Source organism: Sus scrofa, chromosome 7 (genome assembly GCF_000003025.6).
Source record: "Sus scrofa isolate TJ Tabasco breed Duroc chromosome 7, Sscrofa11.1, whole genome shotgun sequence".
NCBI lineage: Eukaryota > Metazoa > Chordata > Mammalia > Artiodactyla > Suidae > Sus > Sus scrofa.
Window position 1 is genome coordinate 46,571,018 of NC_010449.5, and position 17,344 is coordinate 46,588,361.

The 17,344-nt window shown below is 43.9% G+C and overlaps 1 protein-coding gene across 1 annotated transcript; it reads right to left on the minus strand.

The window, feature by feature from the left end:
* LOC100526118 (glutathione S-transferase A1-like) lies at positions 89-17,122 on the minus strand. Its single transcript, XM_003128792.4, has 7 exons — positions 17,044-17,122; positions 10,000-10,113; positions 7,206-7,257; positions 6,238-6,370; positions 3,691-3,832; positions 1,334-1,465; positions 89-492 (listed from the first exon to the last, which is right to left on the minus strand). Exons 2-7 carry the CDS (start codon positions 10,084-10,086, stop codon positions 367-369), a joined length of 672 nt encoding a protein of 223 aa, XP_003128840.1. The 5' UTR covers positions 10,087-10,113; positions 17,044-17,122; the 3' UTR covers positions 89-366.

A 17,344-nucleotide genomic window follows, 5' to 3' on the forward strand; every position in this document is an offset into this window, starting at 1 on the left:
GTCAGATTTGAATTTCTACACCTAATTCTTTGACAGGCTTATGACAGGTGTTATGTGATAATTCCCAGAAAAGATCATGAGGCCTACATAATCAACATTTCCATTTATTACTTAATTTTTAATTCCAAAAAGAGAGACAGGCTAGAAGGAGATGGAAAATCTGATTTTTAAAAAATTTGATTCCAATGAAAAGGAGTAAATTGCAACTAAATCTGCCCCTAGGAGTTTTACTATTCAATGACCATGGAAACTTCAAAATAGTTTCTTGGTCCCACAACACCCAGGATCAACATTTAGGTAAAACACTTCATTGTCAGAAAATTTCAGAAGATGGGTCCTGTGTAAACCAGAGTGGCTCTGCCTGCTTTATTTAAACTTGAAAATCCTCCTTGCTTTTTCTAAACTTTCCTCATCAGTGGGAGGCTTCCTCTGGCTGCCAGGCTGCAGAAACTTCTTCACGGTGGGGAGGTTGCTGACTCTGGTTTTCAGGGCCTGCAATGCACAAGAGCACAGCTCACAGTGCAGCCCAGGACCAGCCTGTCACTGGCACAAGCCAGGGACACAGAGGCCCCCCCAGACCAGGACCAGCCAAGGCCCCTCCCTCAGCACCAGGAGGAGGCTGGACACAGACACCCACGGAGACACGAGGGTGACAGCGCTGTAGCGTTCTCCCCCAGAGACGTCTAGGGTCACACTGCATTCAGCTCACGTCTCCCCATCTTCCTCCCACACAGACACCCTGCAGAGTCACTGTCTCGTGCAGGACCAGGAAGAGTCCTGGGTCCCAGACATCAACCGGGAACGGCCCCCAGATCTCAAGACAGAAGAGAGAGGGCAATTAACTGGGCTGGAACTCAAGACAGAAATCAGAAAAGGTGAAGCACAGGCCTGTCCAAACCACTGTGCACTCAGAGAGAGGGAGACGGGGAGAGAGAAGCCAGCGTGGGAGACAAGGAACAGGAGCTGAGGGAGGAACTGGATGGCGGGAGACGCTCAGACAGACGCAGGTGGGAAAGAGGAGGACGCCCCTGGGCTAAAGGGCAGCAAAGAGGAATGAGGACAGAGAGTGTCACGGACCAGGGGCCAGGGGACACCCAGCCCTGGCCTCTCTGCTTGGAAGAGGCGAGTCCCCCTCCCGAGGGCAGCCTCGACCCCCAATGTCCTGGGTGTGACCAGATCTTTCCAGGCCCCAGACCAGGGCCTCAGAGCTGAGGTTGGAGACCTGGGGGCAGGAGGCCTGCACAGTGATGGGCACCCTGCCATGGGAGCCCCAGAGTCCAGACAGCAGATCCCAGGGGGAGGTGGGGGCCAGCCCCAGGCTGACAGAGCTCACCTTCAGCAGAGGGAAGTTGGCCAGCAGGCTGGGGTCCAGCTCTTCCACGTAGTAGAGAAGTTCAACCAGCTGGATGTCAGCCCTGCTCAGCTTGTTGCCCACAAGGTAGTCTTGTCCATGGCTCTTCAACACCTGGCGGAGGGAGGGGTCAGCCCAGGAGCACAGGTCCGGGAGCACAGGCTGGGCGCTGCTCCTGCCCACGGCCCCCCAGCCCAGGTCCCCTCTGCCCTCACTGGGTGGGTGCGGACCCTCACACCTTCTGCTCTCCCCCAACTCCTTCACAGGGTCCTGGGGGGTTCCTGCTGTCCCCTCCTCAGTCCTCAGGGGAGCCAGGCCACCATTTCCTTCTGCCCCCTGGCTCCCTGTGGCCGCCTTCCTTGCTTCTTCCTCTGGGTCCAGGGCTCAGCCCCCTCTGCACTGGGTTCTGTTGTCCCCACACCCTGGAGTGTGCAGCCCTGAGCTTCATGTCCTGACCCTTCATCTCTGTTTGTCTCAGATTCTGTCTCCCTCCCTTGGGCAGTGACTTCAACTTCTTGACAATCTCCTACAACCCTGAGTACACTGCTGCTGAGTCTACATTTCTTCTCTCACTTAGTCTGCTTCCTTATTTTCTGGTCTATCTCTCTAGGATCCGAAATAAACTGGGGTCAACTCGAACCCCCATCTCCCTGACTCTTAACTTGCACTGCATTATGATCTGCATGCTGTAATGTCTGGTAGCAAACTGCACTGATGACTGGTCTCACTTTGTAATATAGCCAAAAATACTATGTTTGATTGACAGATGCGGGCTGGAGAGATAGAGACACATGATAAAGCAAACCAAAGCTTAATTTTTGTATGCACGTGGTAGGTTCAAATGTGTTCATTATCTGTGTCATTAAACTTTCCTGCGTATATGAATTTTTTCATAAGAAAATATGGGGAAAATACCTAATATTTATTAAAATATTCCAGCAATATGGAAATCATAAAGTACAAAGAGAGCAAGCCACATATAGCACTATCAACTAAAAATAATAACATTTTGGAAAGTATGTTTTCAGATCCCATACATATAGAAGGACAGATAATTATTTGGGAAAGAATATAAATACATCGAAATAGATTTTGTAACATACACTTTCTATTTATGTTATCGTGAGCTTTTTGTTTTTAAAGTGCAGATGTACTCAAACTACAGGGACTGAAGAGCTTGTCATCATGTGAATGTACCCTGAACACTCAGCACCACAAGGGCTAGGAAAGTATGCTTTCTGATTACCATTAAAATCTTCCCTCCTTGACTATGCCTGGATCTGCAAGCCATGAATTAACATTTGCTGAATGAATGAAAGAGGGATCCTACGTTTCGTAAAGATGAGGGTGTTGGTGTTAATCTTTTTGTTTACATGTGAGCCTCCTGTGTGTCTTACCATCTTTTTTCAGTTCCTGAATTGTGTTTAGCATGATCTCAGGTAGTTTTGATCTTGAAATAGTCTCCTCTTGCCTTCGAGGGATACATTAACTAAGGTATATATTATGTACAATGATGGATCTTTGTTTTTGTATGACTGTCCTCAAAAGTCTGAGAGCCATATCCCCCAAATTTGTGGATTATTTTTTCATCTATCTCTTCCTCTCCACCCCCTGCCCCCATCTTGGAATACACCTTATCCATCCCTGAAATGCTACCACATTCTCCTGACAGGCACCCAGTCTCATGTCTCCCTACATACGGTACCAGAATATTTTCTGATGTGTTGCATTCATTGTGCTCCTCTTGGATGAAAAGCCCTTGCGCTGTGTTGTGCCAGATACCTCTTCTCCAGGCTCCAGGTGGCTCTCAGAGCTTCCACATTGCAAGCTCTAAGTGTAGCCATGACATTCCATTCAATGCAGAATTATAGACTGGGCCCCAGTAAACTGAAATTTTGCTCAAAAATTATTACTTTGGTAAAATTGGTACCTCAACACTTCCTCATAGTTGATTTTTATAAAATGCCCTGAGATGTAGAGTGGTGCATGAGTATTCAGGAAGGCTCATAGAGGTCAAGGTCAATGCCCCAGGAATGCCAGGCACTATTTTTCTTTGTCCTCTAATCTCAGTGTCAATAATGCTGAACAGTCTACTTACTTTTCAAATGTACATTGATAAAAATTTGTTGTACTCTCTTTGATCTGGGACATCTTGACATCTATTTGATCAAGTGGGTAAAACTGGTATAAATCTTCCTCATAGTTGATTTTTATAAAATGTCCTGAGACCCAGGGTGGGACATGAGTATTCCGGAAGGCTCACAGAGGTGAAGGTTGATGCCCCAGGAATGCCAGGCATTCCTCATCTCAGTGCCCAAAACACTGAACAGTCCACTTACTTTTTCAAATGCAGGAAGATAATGGTTGCTTACTCTTTCTTTGATCAAGGCCATCTTAGCATCTTTTTCATCAGGTGGGCATATTGGCAAAAGCATGATCATTTCACCTATATCTGCTATACCTTCTGTGTACATATCAACTCTGTAAGGCAAAATGACCAGACTGTCAAATGTCTCCTGCCTTAGATTTTAAAGTTTAAGAGTGGATGAGAATTGGGCACCGCATCAGGAGGTGATAAAGTAATTCACCTCCATTAGATGCATTGCTAATGTGCCAGTCATTCAGCTATGGTTTTTATTAATTTTAGCATTTCATTCTGAAACAAGCTCTCAAGGTAGATATGTTATCTAATATGTTTGTTACACACATGAGCAAATATAGGGACTGAGCATATTGGTGACCTGTCCAGAGTTACAGGCATGAGAAATGGGCAGATGCAGGTAACCAGAGACCCCACGTAAGGTTTGCCATCTCTGCCTCATTGTGTTCTCTGCCCACCTAGTGTAATGCATTAGTACTACCTCAGTCATGTGCAGAGAGAGTCCTGGAGCCATGGTCCCAGGCCTGTCCCTCCCTCTCTCCCATTCTGTGACACCACCGGGCCATTTAGATGCCTGACACCAGTGCTTCCTCCTGTTATTTCCCATAGAACATAAGTGCACTGCCCTCTCCATGGACAGATGCTGCCCTGATTTCTATTTCCCAAAACTCCACCCAAAATATCCCTTGAAATAGTGCAATTCTCATACAGTTTCAATAGTGCATATTCTAGTGATGTTTTGGTTTTGTTTCAAACAGAGCTTCCTATAAGAGTATTTTTTAGGTAAAAACTGTATTGAAATATATTCACACAGCATAATTTTCATCCTTAAAGGGCCTGTTGGGTAGTTTATAGTATGTGCTGACACCATCACCACATTCTAATTCCAGAGCATTTTTATCACCCAAAAGGACATCCAGTACCCTTGACAGTCACTTCCCATTTCCTCCCCACTCCAGCCCCAGGCAACCACTCAACTCCTTTCTGTTTCTACTCTCTGAACAGCTGGACATTACATACATTTCGAGTCACACAATATGTGGCCTTTTGTGTCTGGTTTCTTTCATTTGATTTTTCAAAGTCCATCCACATTGTCTCATGCATCAATGTTTTACTCCCCTTCATAACTGAAAACACTCCCTGGTATGGATCTATCACCCTTTGTCTATCCATTCCTCAGTTGTACATCTTATTTGTTTCAATTTTTTGAATATTATGAATAACACTGCCATGAACTCACGTGTACAAGTCTTAGTGTGGATGTATTTTTAATTCTCTTGGGTATAGGCCTAGAAGTGGTATTGCTCAGTCATACAGTAATTCTCTGTTTAACTTTTGGAGTGATTGTCAACAGTTCCTTACATGATTTTAATTTCGATCAGGTGGTCTCATCACAGCAGATTGAGAGGATTTTCCCCCTGATGTGCTTGCACCGAATGAATCTGGCTGCTTCAGACTTAAGTTAAAATGTTCCCGATGACATTGGCATATCGAGGACCAGCCTTTGTTCATCCTGTCAAGGGGCCAGTCCATATACAGGGCTGACAATTAGGTTCCTGCTTATCATTCTAAAATTTCTGGAACTTAAGAATCAACTCCTTTAGAATCTTCCTTCTCAGGGCTTATCCTCTAGACATGCAGATGCTTTGTCCCATGTCTCCTGCAGTTGACAGGAGTCTAGCTCAAAAGGGCCTGAGCCCCCAGAGTCATGGTTCCACCATCCTCCCAGCTTCATAGTTAAATCAGTGTTTGGAAATCTTGTCACTGTGCTGCATCCATGGACCACATCCTCTTACACAAGCACTTGATTCCACTCCAAGTTTACTCTTCCCTCGTCCTCACGTAAGAAGGAAGGACAAATCTGAGTCCATGTTAGCTGTTTCTTTCACTTTAACCTTTGTGCTGTGTTGCCTGTGCTTAGTCATGCTGGCTCTGCACCTTTTGTAAAAGAATATTGCCTATAGCCCAAAATGGACAGGACTGTCCATTATCAAGGCTCTAACCTTAAAGATATAACGCTTTTCCTTTCATATAGAGATAGAACGTTGTAGAACCGAGAGTAACACTTGTCCTGTTGGAGGTTTACAGGAACATCCTGACCTCATGTACATGGACAGCTGCAAGAAAAAGGATTCGTACACCAGGAAGTCGGCAACAATTAACCACATCCCTCCCTCACCTAGCCTTTAAACATGCTTTGCTGAAACCCTTCCGAGGAGTTCGAGGTTTGGGGGCATAAGCCACTCCTCTCTTTGCATGGTTCTGCAATAAAACTTTCTCTGCCCCAAACGCCACTGTTTTGGTTTGTTTGGCCTCACTGTGCATCAGGCACATGAACTTGTATTTGGTAACACTCACAGGTCTCTGTAGCACTGGACCTCGGTCCTGCTCATCAAGGCCTGTATTGCTATTGTCACGATCCTCGTGAGCATATCCTGCTCACTCAGGGAAGGACCTAGGCTTTTCCTATTAATCACTGATGAAAGAACAGAAAAAAATACCGTACGCAGCTCTCTCTTTTATGTCTTTCCCACAGAGATCATATTTGGTAGCGATATAGTTGAGAATGGCTCTGGTCTGGACCAACTTCATGCCATCAATTTCAATCATTGGCACTTGCTGGAACATCAAACTCCCATCTTTTGAAAGAAGAAAATAAGTAGAGTGAAATGTTTGATCAGTCTAAAGGTTTATTGAAATGACTGAAGATATAAAAGGAAACACTAACATGACCTGGTACATTTAAGCAGGATGGCATTTTGTTTTTAGCTTCCTACGGTCCTTTTTTCCCTACCAGTCAGCATTTTACTTCTCAACCTAGTATTTAATTTATCTTTTTATTTCCCATTCAGAGACATGGGAGATCCCTTGTATTTTGTGTTGGCCTGTATTCACGGATATTTTAGAAACAAGTTGGAAGAGCCTACAGTAGGGCTGCCAACTGGTTGCCATTCCAAATGGGAAGATCCAAAGTAAGTCTCACACCAGGTAAGGTAGATTTTGAGAGAGATTTCCATGTGGGAGTCCCTTTTCCTGCTCAACAGCTCTACAATATTTCTACAATGTTTCTTTGTCCAGCCCTCTAAGAGAAAAGGGCTCCTGGCAACTGCTGGGACTGTTTCTCTCCTCTTTGCTCTAATGCATGTGTTTTTGTGTCCTTGGATGTGAGGGCCATGTGGCAACCTGACTCGTACAGTCACTCATGTGCAGAAAGGCAGAGACAGCAAAGAGAGGGTACTCACAGGGCACCAGGGCCAGTTCCTTTAGCAAATACTCAAGAGTTCCAGCCCTTCCTAGTCCTAAGTTATGAGACCTCATCAAGGATCCCCACCCCCCACCTGTTACCACGTTTCTCCCTTTCCTCTCCACTAACTCCACTCCCGCTACACATAGACAAGGCATGGCTGGTGTTCAGACCTGAACATATGACTCTTACAATATGCTCATCAGAGGAATTTAGTTGTGTGGTCTTACCATTTCTTAACTTTTCCAAATCTTCTAGAGTATCTACAAATTTCTCTTCGAACTGGAAAACAGAAACAGTCGATAAGTTCTTGTCACTGCATTCCGCAGCATTCCTGAACTTGAATGGCCCCTGTCTGGTACAGACTATGAAGAAGGTAAGATTTCAGAGTTTATTAGGGTGCACAGAGGACAGTGATCATGGCCATCTGGAAATTTAGAGTAGAGCCACCAAGATAAAGCATGGGTTACAGCACATAATTGCTCATTTTTCCGGTTCAACTCACCTCTGCCCTGTCTCTCCCTCTGTCACTCGTAAGGTGGTGATTAGGGAGGGGGATGTCATTGGAGGGAAGGGGCTGGGAAGTTCCTCTAGTTCTGGAGCTTTAACATCTCCAGAAAATCTTTGCCTCCCTCTGAGATCAGCATAGGGTGTTGGGTGTCCTCCAGCATGGGGGATCCATGATGCCAGTGATCCCCAAATGCTGCCACTAGGGGATTCTTTTGCATGTTACCTCTTTCCATTCAGTTTATATTTGAAAAAGTGGTTTTGATGGTGCAGAGTTTTAGGAATTGGGGGTTTCTACTAAGATACCGTGGAACAGTTCATTGTGAATCTACGTGATCCCATAGGGTGAAACTATGCAGATAATTAAGTTGGTGAGCAACAGTTTATAAAACGCCCAGGTCAAGACAACATAAGGGTGGCTGGTGGGATGTTGCTGGTGAGGCTGGCAGAGAAGGTTGGGGTTGTGAGGCTCAGCCTCTGGGCCCAGAGCAGCCAGAATCCTGACCAAGGGCCTCTGGCCAGCCTGCCCCCCAGCCCCACCTCAGTCAGGCTGGCCTGGGGGAGGAACCTGGATGCTCTCAGCATCTGCCCTGCTTCAGCCTCCTGTACTGAGCTCCTCCTGCCCAGGGCCTCTGGACACATCCTTGAACCTCCGAGCTGGACCACAGCAAAAACTGGTGGTTGTTGATTTATGGAAGGAAAACAGCCTGGATGGCACAATTTGATTTTCTGTGTACTTGTTTTTCACGAACTTGAGAAAGGACCAGGCTAATGTCCAATGTACACATGAAGCGACTTAGGAAGTATAATCCTGAGGCTTAAATAAACATGTGTTAGGAGTCTAAGGAAGCACACCAGTGGGTCCCCCCACAGGACACCACGTTACATGACATGCTCCTTTACTGTTCTCCTCTGAGGGATCACATCTCTGGAGACCGTCCATGACCCCTTCCCTAGAGACCCTCACAGAGTTGCTGGGCCTTCTAATCTGGCCTGAGAAGTACTTTCCTCAGTGACACCTCTAGAGGTAGCACTCAGCAGAGCCCCACAGAAATCTACCCATTTGCTGCTGGGAATGTGGCAGTGTGAAATACTTAGCTGGTCTCCATTTGCTCCTACCCTTCCTTTGAATCACATATTTACTGGTCTGCCTCCTCACCAGAGTGTAAGCTGTCTGAGGGCAGGGACTGTGTCTGTCCTGTACATTTGTGAATCTCTAAGACCTGACACTTAAAGGTGCCCAAGAAAATCATTGTTCCTTGGATAGAGTAAAACTTTAACAGGTAGCTTGTTACATTTGTCTCATCCCCATGTTTGTGATTATATCTATTTTTAAACTACACTTGTTTTCTAATAATATATATTTATCCTTTTATTGTGGACATTTCTAGCCTGTATAATAGTAAAAGTACAGTGGAGTTCCCGTCGTGGTGCAGTGATTAACGAACCCGACTAGGAACCGTGAGGTTGCAGGTTCGATCCCTGGCCTTGCTCAGTGGGTTAAGGATCTGACGTTGCCATGAGCTGTGGTGTAGGTTGCAGATGTGGCTCAGATCCCGTGTTGATGTGGCTCTAGTGTAGGCCAGTGGCTATAGCTCCAATTCGACCCCTAGCCTGGGAACCTCCATGTGCCACAGGAAGCGGCCCTTGAAAAGGCAAAAAGACAAAAAAAAAAAAGTAAAAGTACAGTGATTCTCACATCCTTCATCTACCTTCAATAATTATCAACTCAAGCCAATCTTGTGTCATCTATATGCCTACTCATCTTCCCTTTCTTTTAAAGATAGACATAGATTCTAGACATGATATTATTTCATCCTTATATACTTCATGCACATTTCTATAACATAAGAACTGTTTTAATGTAACCACAACATAAACCTAACATCACACCTAAAAATTAATAATAATTCAATATCTGATATTCAATCCCCATCAAGTTTCTGCTTTTTTATGTCATAAATAATATTTACAGTTTGTCAAAATCAAATCTAAATAACATCCCTGCTATTTGATTGATTGATGTTTCTTTTGTTTCCTTTAAAAAAATTTTTTTGTAGGAGTTTCCTTGTGGCACAGCAGATTAAGGATCCAGCGTTGTCACTGCAGTGGCTTGGGTAGCTGGTGCAGCCAAAAAAATAGCTTTAAAATTTTTTTTTTAATTTTTTGGTCACACCCAAAGCATGTGGAAGTTTCTGGGCTAGAGATTGAATAGCAACTTGAGCCACAGCAGTGACAATACCAGATCTTTAACCTGGTGAGCCACCAGGAAACTCCTGTTTCCTTTAAAATTAAAAAAAAATTAAAAAAACTGTTTATGTGCTCTTCCATGGGCAGGATTATTTAAATGTTTATTTGGTCAAATCAGTCCATTTCTTTCTTAATGTGCAGTTATTTTTATTTACTGCAGAACCATTCATTCCCAGGTCCCTTAGGTGTGGAAATCTAGCTTATGTGACAAAAGTGCTTTGATAGTCAATTTAGATCCAGGTCAAGAGGACTTATCTCAGGACCTACCTCCACTCCAGCTGAAGCCAGAAGCCACCGGATAACCTCTGCCCTGCCTCGTCCATCGAAGTAGTGAAGCTTGGGCTTCCCCGCCATGATAGCAGTTTCTTGGTTTCAATGAGCCTGGATGAATCAGACCACAGAAGCCAACAGCATTATGTAACCTACATTCCAACAGTAGGAGTAGTATCTGCCTCCTTCAGGGTGAGATTAAAGGTGAGAGCACATGTGGGTCTTCTTTGGCCCAAATTCTCACGCATCAATGGCCATCATCGAGTCTCAGGTTGTCATCAGTCCTCATTCTGAGGACATAAAGAGAGTGGCCTGGGTCCTACACAACTGCCACCCAGGGTCTGTGAGGGGCTTTGAAATCAGGAAACTAGTTACGGAGGAGCTGGGAACAGAGTCTTCTGCTCATTGGCTGTCATACTGCGCTTGGGCTGAATCCTGTCCTGACTCTCCTCCAACCCTTCTAAATTCTCTCCATAGAAGAGGAAGGTCATTCCATTTTTTTCTATTGGAATTGCATATTTTCTCACTGCTGAGTGAATTTTCTTTTACAGTCTAAAAAAGAGATGTTAGTATATTCAGAGTATATAGAAAGGAATTAACATACAGTTTAGTGTCTACCACTTAATGAGCATTTTCTCATTCTTATTTATTTATTTGCCTTTTTGCCTTTTCTAGGGCTGTTCCCAAGGCATATAGAGGTTCCCAGGCTAGGGGTCGAATTGGAGCTGTAGCCACCGGCCTACACCACAGCCACAGCAACGCGGGATCCGAGCCGCGTCTGCGACCTACACCATAGTTCACGGCAACGCCGGATCCTCAACCCACTGAGCAAGGCCGGGGATTGAACCCACAACCTCACGGTTCCTAGTCGGATTCGTTAACCACTGAGCCACGACAGGAACTCCCACAATTTTCTCATTCTTATCCTAATTTCATCTTCATAAAAATTCTGTGAGGTAGATTCTGTCATTATTCTAAGGTTACAGTGGGGGATTTTGATGTCTTTAGAGGTTAAGCAACTAGCCTAAAATAAGTGGTGAACCTGTTCAAATGCATTTTTATCTGATAACAATGTCTTGGAAATTTTCTATGCCAGTGTTTGCCAACCATGGGTTTGTGGCCTATTAGTGGATTGTGAAAGCAACACAAGCATGTTTCAACTGCAGTATAATACTAAATATCAGGATATATCACATGTAGTAAAGGTAAGTATTTAGTGGGTAAAATTTTCATTTTTGTTACATTTATGTTGTGTGTGAGTGTCTGTAACAGAGAAGAATAAACGCTGGCCCCAGATTGGATCTATTCCTTTATCTCTAACTCTTGTGCTCTGTTGCCTGTGCTTAGTCATGCTGCCTCTGCACCTTTTGTAAAAGAATGTTGCTTAGAGCCTGAAACACACAGGATAGGCTATTTTCAAGGCTCTGACCTTTAAAGGCATAATGCTTTTCTTTCCTATAGAGATAAAAATTTGCAGAACAGAGAATAACATTTGTCTTCTTGGAAAGTTATAGGAACATGGTGACCAGATCTACATGGACAGCTGCAAACAAGAAGAATTATCACAACCCCTTGGAGATCTGGCTGGTACCAAGAAGTTTGTAACAACCAGACTTCTCCTTTTCGTATAAAACATGCAACAACATGTCTTCTCCTTTTAGTATAAAAGAAGCCTGAATTCTAACTCAGGTAAGATGGTTCTCTGGGACATTAGTCCACCATCTTCTCAGTCTGCTGGCTTTCCCAATAAACTCACTATTCCTTGGCCCATCACCTTGTCCCTTGACTCACTGGCTTATTGATGAGTGAGCAGTGCAAGCTTGGACTCAGTAACATGTCCATATGTGACTGTATGGGTCTGGGTTGTTGTAAACTTCAAGAAGTATATCTGATGGGGACCCACCCCAAAGAAGTCTAACAGGTTTTGTTCTATTCGAAGGTGTCTCTGCACTAGTGACATTTGGGGCTGGGTAGTTCCGTAATGTGGGAGGTGATCCTATGAGATGGAGAATGTTTGCTTAGTACTATCCTGAACCTTTATCCACTGGATGCTGGTAGCATAGTGTCCCTATCCCCGTCATGGCTGGGCAAGTTCAGTGGTGGTCTTGGGCAAATTAAATCAGTGATGTGAGTATGAAAGCATGGAAATCATTAGGAAGAAAGAATTCAACTGCCTAAACTCAGGGAGGGTTTCTTAATGTGCAGTTATTTTTATTGCAAATAAATAAATAAATAAATTCCAGTCCCATTTTTTAGCTATCAGCCCCCAGATCTGAATTTTTCTTTTTAATTTTTGTAAGTTTTTGTGGTTGTTGAATTTGTAGCACAAATGACCTTGCACAAGAGTTATAGGTCAAAAAGGACATGAGGCACTGAACCAGTAACCTATAACATACAAGGCCTCTAAAGTAGAAAGAAAATGATACACCAAGAACACCAAACTTGTTTTGCATAGTACCAGAAAGCAGCAGATTTGGAAACAACTTGCTGACAGCTTCTCCAGCTGAGCATTGCCTACTCACATTGAGGGATTGGGATAACTGATGGTGAACTCCAGAGGTCACAACCAGAAAATCCTCCTGGCCTATGCAGAAAACTTTTGAAACTGACATTGAAACTTACACTTTCTTTCTACCAATCATTTCTGAGCCCCTCCTCTTCTTTGATCCCTACTTCAGAGATAAATACCACACCCAGAAGGGATGTGGGATACTAGTCAGGTTCATTACTGTTGAGTCAGGAAGGGAACTCAGACTAGTATCCATGAGGGCAAGGGTTAAGGATCGTTAAGGATCCGGCATTGCTGTAGCTGTGGTGTAAGCCAGCAGCTCCTGTTCTGATTTGACCCCTGGCCTGAGAACTTCCATATGCCATGAGTGAGGCCCTAAAAAGCAAAAAAAGAGATAGCAGCCTGATATGGTCCCTACCTTAATAGGTTTAAATCTAATCAGAAGAACAGGTTTGTCAACAACCTCCATTGTGCAAAGGGCACAGAAGTGACTTCACTTTAATTGGTTCCAGGCCAAGAATCATTCTCTTAGCAAAGCAAATCAGATCAAGGGGAGGGGCTGCAAGCAGAGAAAGCAAGAGTGCTGCCCATTCCCCAAGGTTGGGGTTGGTCCCCCCTCAAGGGCGGCAACATCCAAGCTGTGACTTTTCCATCTCTCTGAGGTCTGACCCCTCTACCCCCACATTAAAGGGTGCTCTTTGTGTTTGTCCAACACCTTTTCACAGCGTATCATAAAGTGCTTGTTCATCATTACTATTTCTTTTTTAAAAAACCTTTTTAAAAAAATTTTTAACACACTTATTTATTTATTTTTGTCTCTGAGGTACACCACAGCTCACAGCAACGCCGGAACCTTAACCCACTGAGTGAGGCCAGGGATTGAACCTGCGTCCTCACAGATGCTAGTCAGGTTCCTTAACCACTGAGCCACAACAGGAACTCCCAAAAATGTTTTATTTTTTATTAAAGTATAGATGATTTACAATGGTACCACCTCACATGGGTCAGAATGGCCATCTTTAATAAGTCTGTAAATAAACAAATGCTAGAGGTACTGAGGAGAAAAGGAAATCCTCCTTCACTGTTGATGGGAATGTAAATTGGTACAACCACAATGGAGAACAGTACGGAGGTTCCTTAGAAAACTAAAAATAGAACTACCATACGATCCAGCAGTCCCACTCCGGGGTGAAACTGACAGCACTTATGACTTGAACCTAGCCAGAACCCAGATTGGAACTTGAAGCATGGGCTGAGTTTCAAACCCAGCCAGAAACCAGATTGGGATTTGAACCCATGTTTTTTTTTTTTAATTAGAATCACTCACCTCATGTCTGGATTTGCTGAGGTTCATGTTCTTTGTGTCTCAACACAGAAGGAATTCATCAAGAGACAAAGGGATAGGCAAGAAATAGACTTATTAAGATAGGACACTTGTGAGATGCAAGCAGGCAGGCAAAGAAGCACTGCCCCAAGGATTAGGTGGGCTATGCTTTTATAAATCAAGGAAAGTGGAAAGTGGGAAAAGACCACCTCTTCTTCTTTCTTAGAGTAGATGTCAGGTTTACATGCCTAGCCCCTCCTTCATGGCCAGTAAGAGAGTATTGGATCCTGCGAGGTCAAACTAGGACTGTCGTGGCGCTTATTCAAATCAGCAGCAGGATGGTAGCAGACACTAAACTATGTTGAATCATCTCAGGTTTCCGTACAACGAGGGTCTCCTACTTTGGAACATCATCTTTCCCTTAAGTTCCTGTCCTTGGTCCTAAGGATCATTATCTTGTTGAACTTGAATGCAGGCCTCATTTTATCTTTCACCTAATGACCTGAGGCACATCTCATGCTTTCATTTACGGTTTTATAGTTAAGCAAACCTGCTTTGTTCAGTGGCTGTCTTAAGCAATTACTAACTTATAGTGGTCTTCCAAATTTCCCTAGATTTTCTTCTCTATCTATGGTCCTCTATTGGGACTCCTACAACTACCTGTGTAACTATCCTATCCCATCCCTATCATCTGGACAAAACTATAATTCAAAAAGATACATGCACACATATATTCCTTACTATTTCAGTATCCTCTCCCATACCACCACCGCCCCCCCCTTTTTGTTTTTGGCCATTCTTAGGGCATGCGGAAGTTCCTGGGGCCAAGGACTGAACCCGTGCCACAGCAGTGACCCAAGCTGGATCCTTAACATGCTGCACCACAGGAGAACTCCCTCCCATGCGCCCATTTTAATTTTTTCCTATGACTTCTATCTTGCCCTGGAAGCTTTAACACCAGTGTGACTTTTCACAGGGTTGCTGAGATTCTGAGACTTCAGAATAAGACCTTTGTTTTAGGAGTTCCCATTGTGGCTCAGTGGTTAACGAGTCTGACTAAGAACCATGAGGTTGCGGGTTCGATCCCTGGCCTCGTTCAGTGGATTAAGGATCCAGCGTTGCTGTGAGCTGTGGTGTAGATTGCAGACGTGGCTTGGATTCCACCTTGTTGTGGCTCTGGTATGGGCTGGTGGCTACAGCTCTGATTAGACCCCTAGCCTGGGAATTCCATGAGCCACAGGAACGGCCCTAGAAAAAGCAAAAAGACAAAAGAAAAAAAAAAAAAAAGCCTTTGTTTTAGTCTTTGTAACTTGGCATTTCTTCCAGGGCACCACTGACTCTCATTACGTTGCTTCCTACTTGGTAACTTCACGTGCTGTCTAAAAACGAATTCTCTGTTCCCCTGATGTATCTAGCTCTCCCCTGAAGACTTCCTGAGTTACAGAGCTAGAAGTCAGCTAGCTCTACTCCAAGAGTTGAGGAATACACAGCGCCTCAGAGAGAGCTTGCAATTGACCAGCTAGCTAGTTACTGGTAAAGTCTGGATTAGATCCTAGGCCTGCTGACATTCAGACTAGTTTCTTTCTATTATATCTATTTTATTATTGAATTTTCACAGCCCACAGAGATTACTGTTTGCATGCCCCCCACTAAGCTATGAACTCCCAGAAAGCAGAGACCCCGTCATGGTCTTTAGTACAGGACACTGTTCAAAGTTCAGGACACCTTCCGTGTGACATGGAATGGTTAGATAGCCCAAGACCCACACATTCTTTCTTTCTTTTTTTTTTTTTTTTAAAGTATTTCCATCAGAGGGCTTACCATTTTGCAATATAACAGTATAGAATAATTAAATATAAACTGGGATCATGGTCATACATTAACCAAGACTGATGATAAAATCCAGCATCATGCCCTTTAAACAGAACTATCAGAAACAATAGAACTCTCCCATGTAGTGCAAATATAATGACTATGCAAAAAAAATTGGAACCGGGCTTTGGCAGGGTAGCTCAGGAGAATATTTAACTTGGCAGATAGAAGCAATTTGCAAATTCTTTGTTGGACTGGGAACCTGACAGCTCAAAAGAAGGCCGTTGTTTTCTTGAATTTGCCTAAGAAATAAATCCAGAAGCATTTACTATCTATCCTCAAAGCCCCATGCATTTAAATTCACTTTGCAATTTAATTTTGAGTCTCCTCTCTTTCTCTCTCTCTCTCTCTTTCTTTTTTTTTCTTTTTTCTTTTTTTTTTTTGGCTTTTTAGGGCTGCACCTGTAGCATGTGAAGGTTCCCAGGCTAGGGGTCAAATCAGAGCTACAGCTACCAGCCACAGCCACAGCCACAGCCACACAGGATCCAAGCCTTGTCTGCCACCTATACCGCAGCTCATGGCAAAGCCAGATCCTTAACCCACTGAGCAAGGCCAGGGACTGAACCCGAAACCTTATGGTTCCTAGTCAGATTCATTTCCTCTGCGCCATGACGGGAACTCCTTGAGTCTTTTCTTGGTAGGAAACACTGCCTGGGGTTTGGTCCCCAAAACCTTGAGTGTGGAGGAGGAGAACATGGACAGGAAGAGGAGGAAGGGAAGAAGAAGAGAAAGGAAAAAAGGGGAAAGCAGCATGCTACTTAGTGCTCAGTCCCAAAGTAACTCATCTGAACAACAAGCTCACATCTGTGATACCAGCTCTGGAGGTGGACATGCAGATTCTGACCCGTAGGCATTGATGACTGGTTACTGAATAGTAGATACCAGTTCAAGTGGCACGTCATCACTCAGATATAGTTTCTCATCATTGCTCATCGTTTGAGTTCCCCAAATGTACGACCCTGCCAAATTTAAGTCCAGTGTAAGTGTATGAACCACACTATGAATCACACTAACACACTATCTATGATAGAGAAAGCAATGCTGAAGGAGCTCACAGATCCCTCCCGGCACTGGCATGTTGGTTTTCTTTTCAGATAACACTCTTCGTTTTCCCATAGTATCAGATTCTCTGTCCTCATTTTCTAAAGTCTTGATGATTATTTTCCTCTAAAGACTTGTCCTTGAGGAACCAGTGAACAATAGTTAACAGTCTCCTGAGCACACCAAAAAGATACAATAAGACACAGTACCCACATAAACAACATATTTAAAAATATTTTCCTCTTGAAAGAGAGACATGAAAAAAATGGGTAACAATTCCGAGGTCACTACCAACCTAATTGAAGTCCAGCTGCCTCTCTGCTCAGCTCCTCAATGCCAGTCCTTATGTGTATGTTCGATGCTTTTATATTGCGGCAACCCTCTCCCTCCGGAGGGAGTGAGTCCAACAGGTTACAGCCTCCCACAACTTTCCAGGCACCGCAGGATTCCATTCTAGCCCACAAAGATATTGATAAATCAACAATATTTCATTTCATTTGATCCATAAATGCACTCACAGTGATTGCAGATTTATTTGGCTGCCCCAGATTTTTATAAACACCGCTTATGGAGGATTTCATAAAATTGGCTGCAAA

Excerpts from the sequence above, each read along its gene's own strand:
- LOC100526118 (XM_003128792.4), bottom strand. The coding sequence starts at position 10,086 with ATGGCGGGGAAGCCCAAGCTTCACTACTTCGATGGACGAGGCAGGGCA. Across the intron at positions 7,258-9,999 it reads TGGCTTCAGCTGGAGTGGAG|TTCGAAGAGAAATTTGTAGA; the intron begins GTAGGTCCTGAG and ends TCTGTTTTCCAG. Across the intron at positions 3,833-6,237 it reads GACATAAAAGAGAGAGCTGC|AGTTGATATGTACACAGAAG; the intron begins GTACGGTATTTT and ends TTTGCCTTACAG.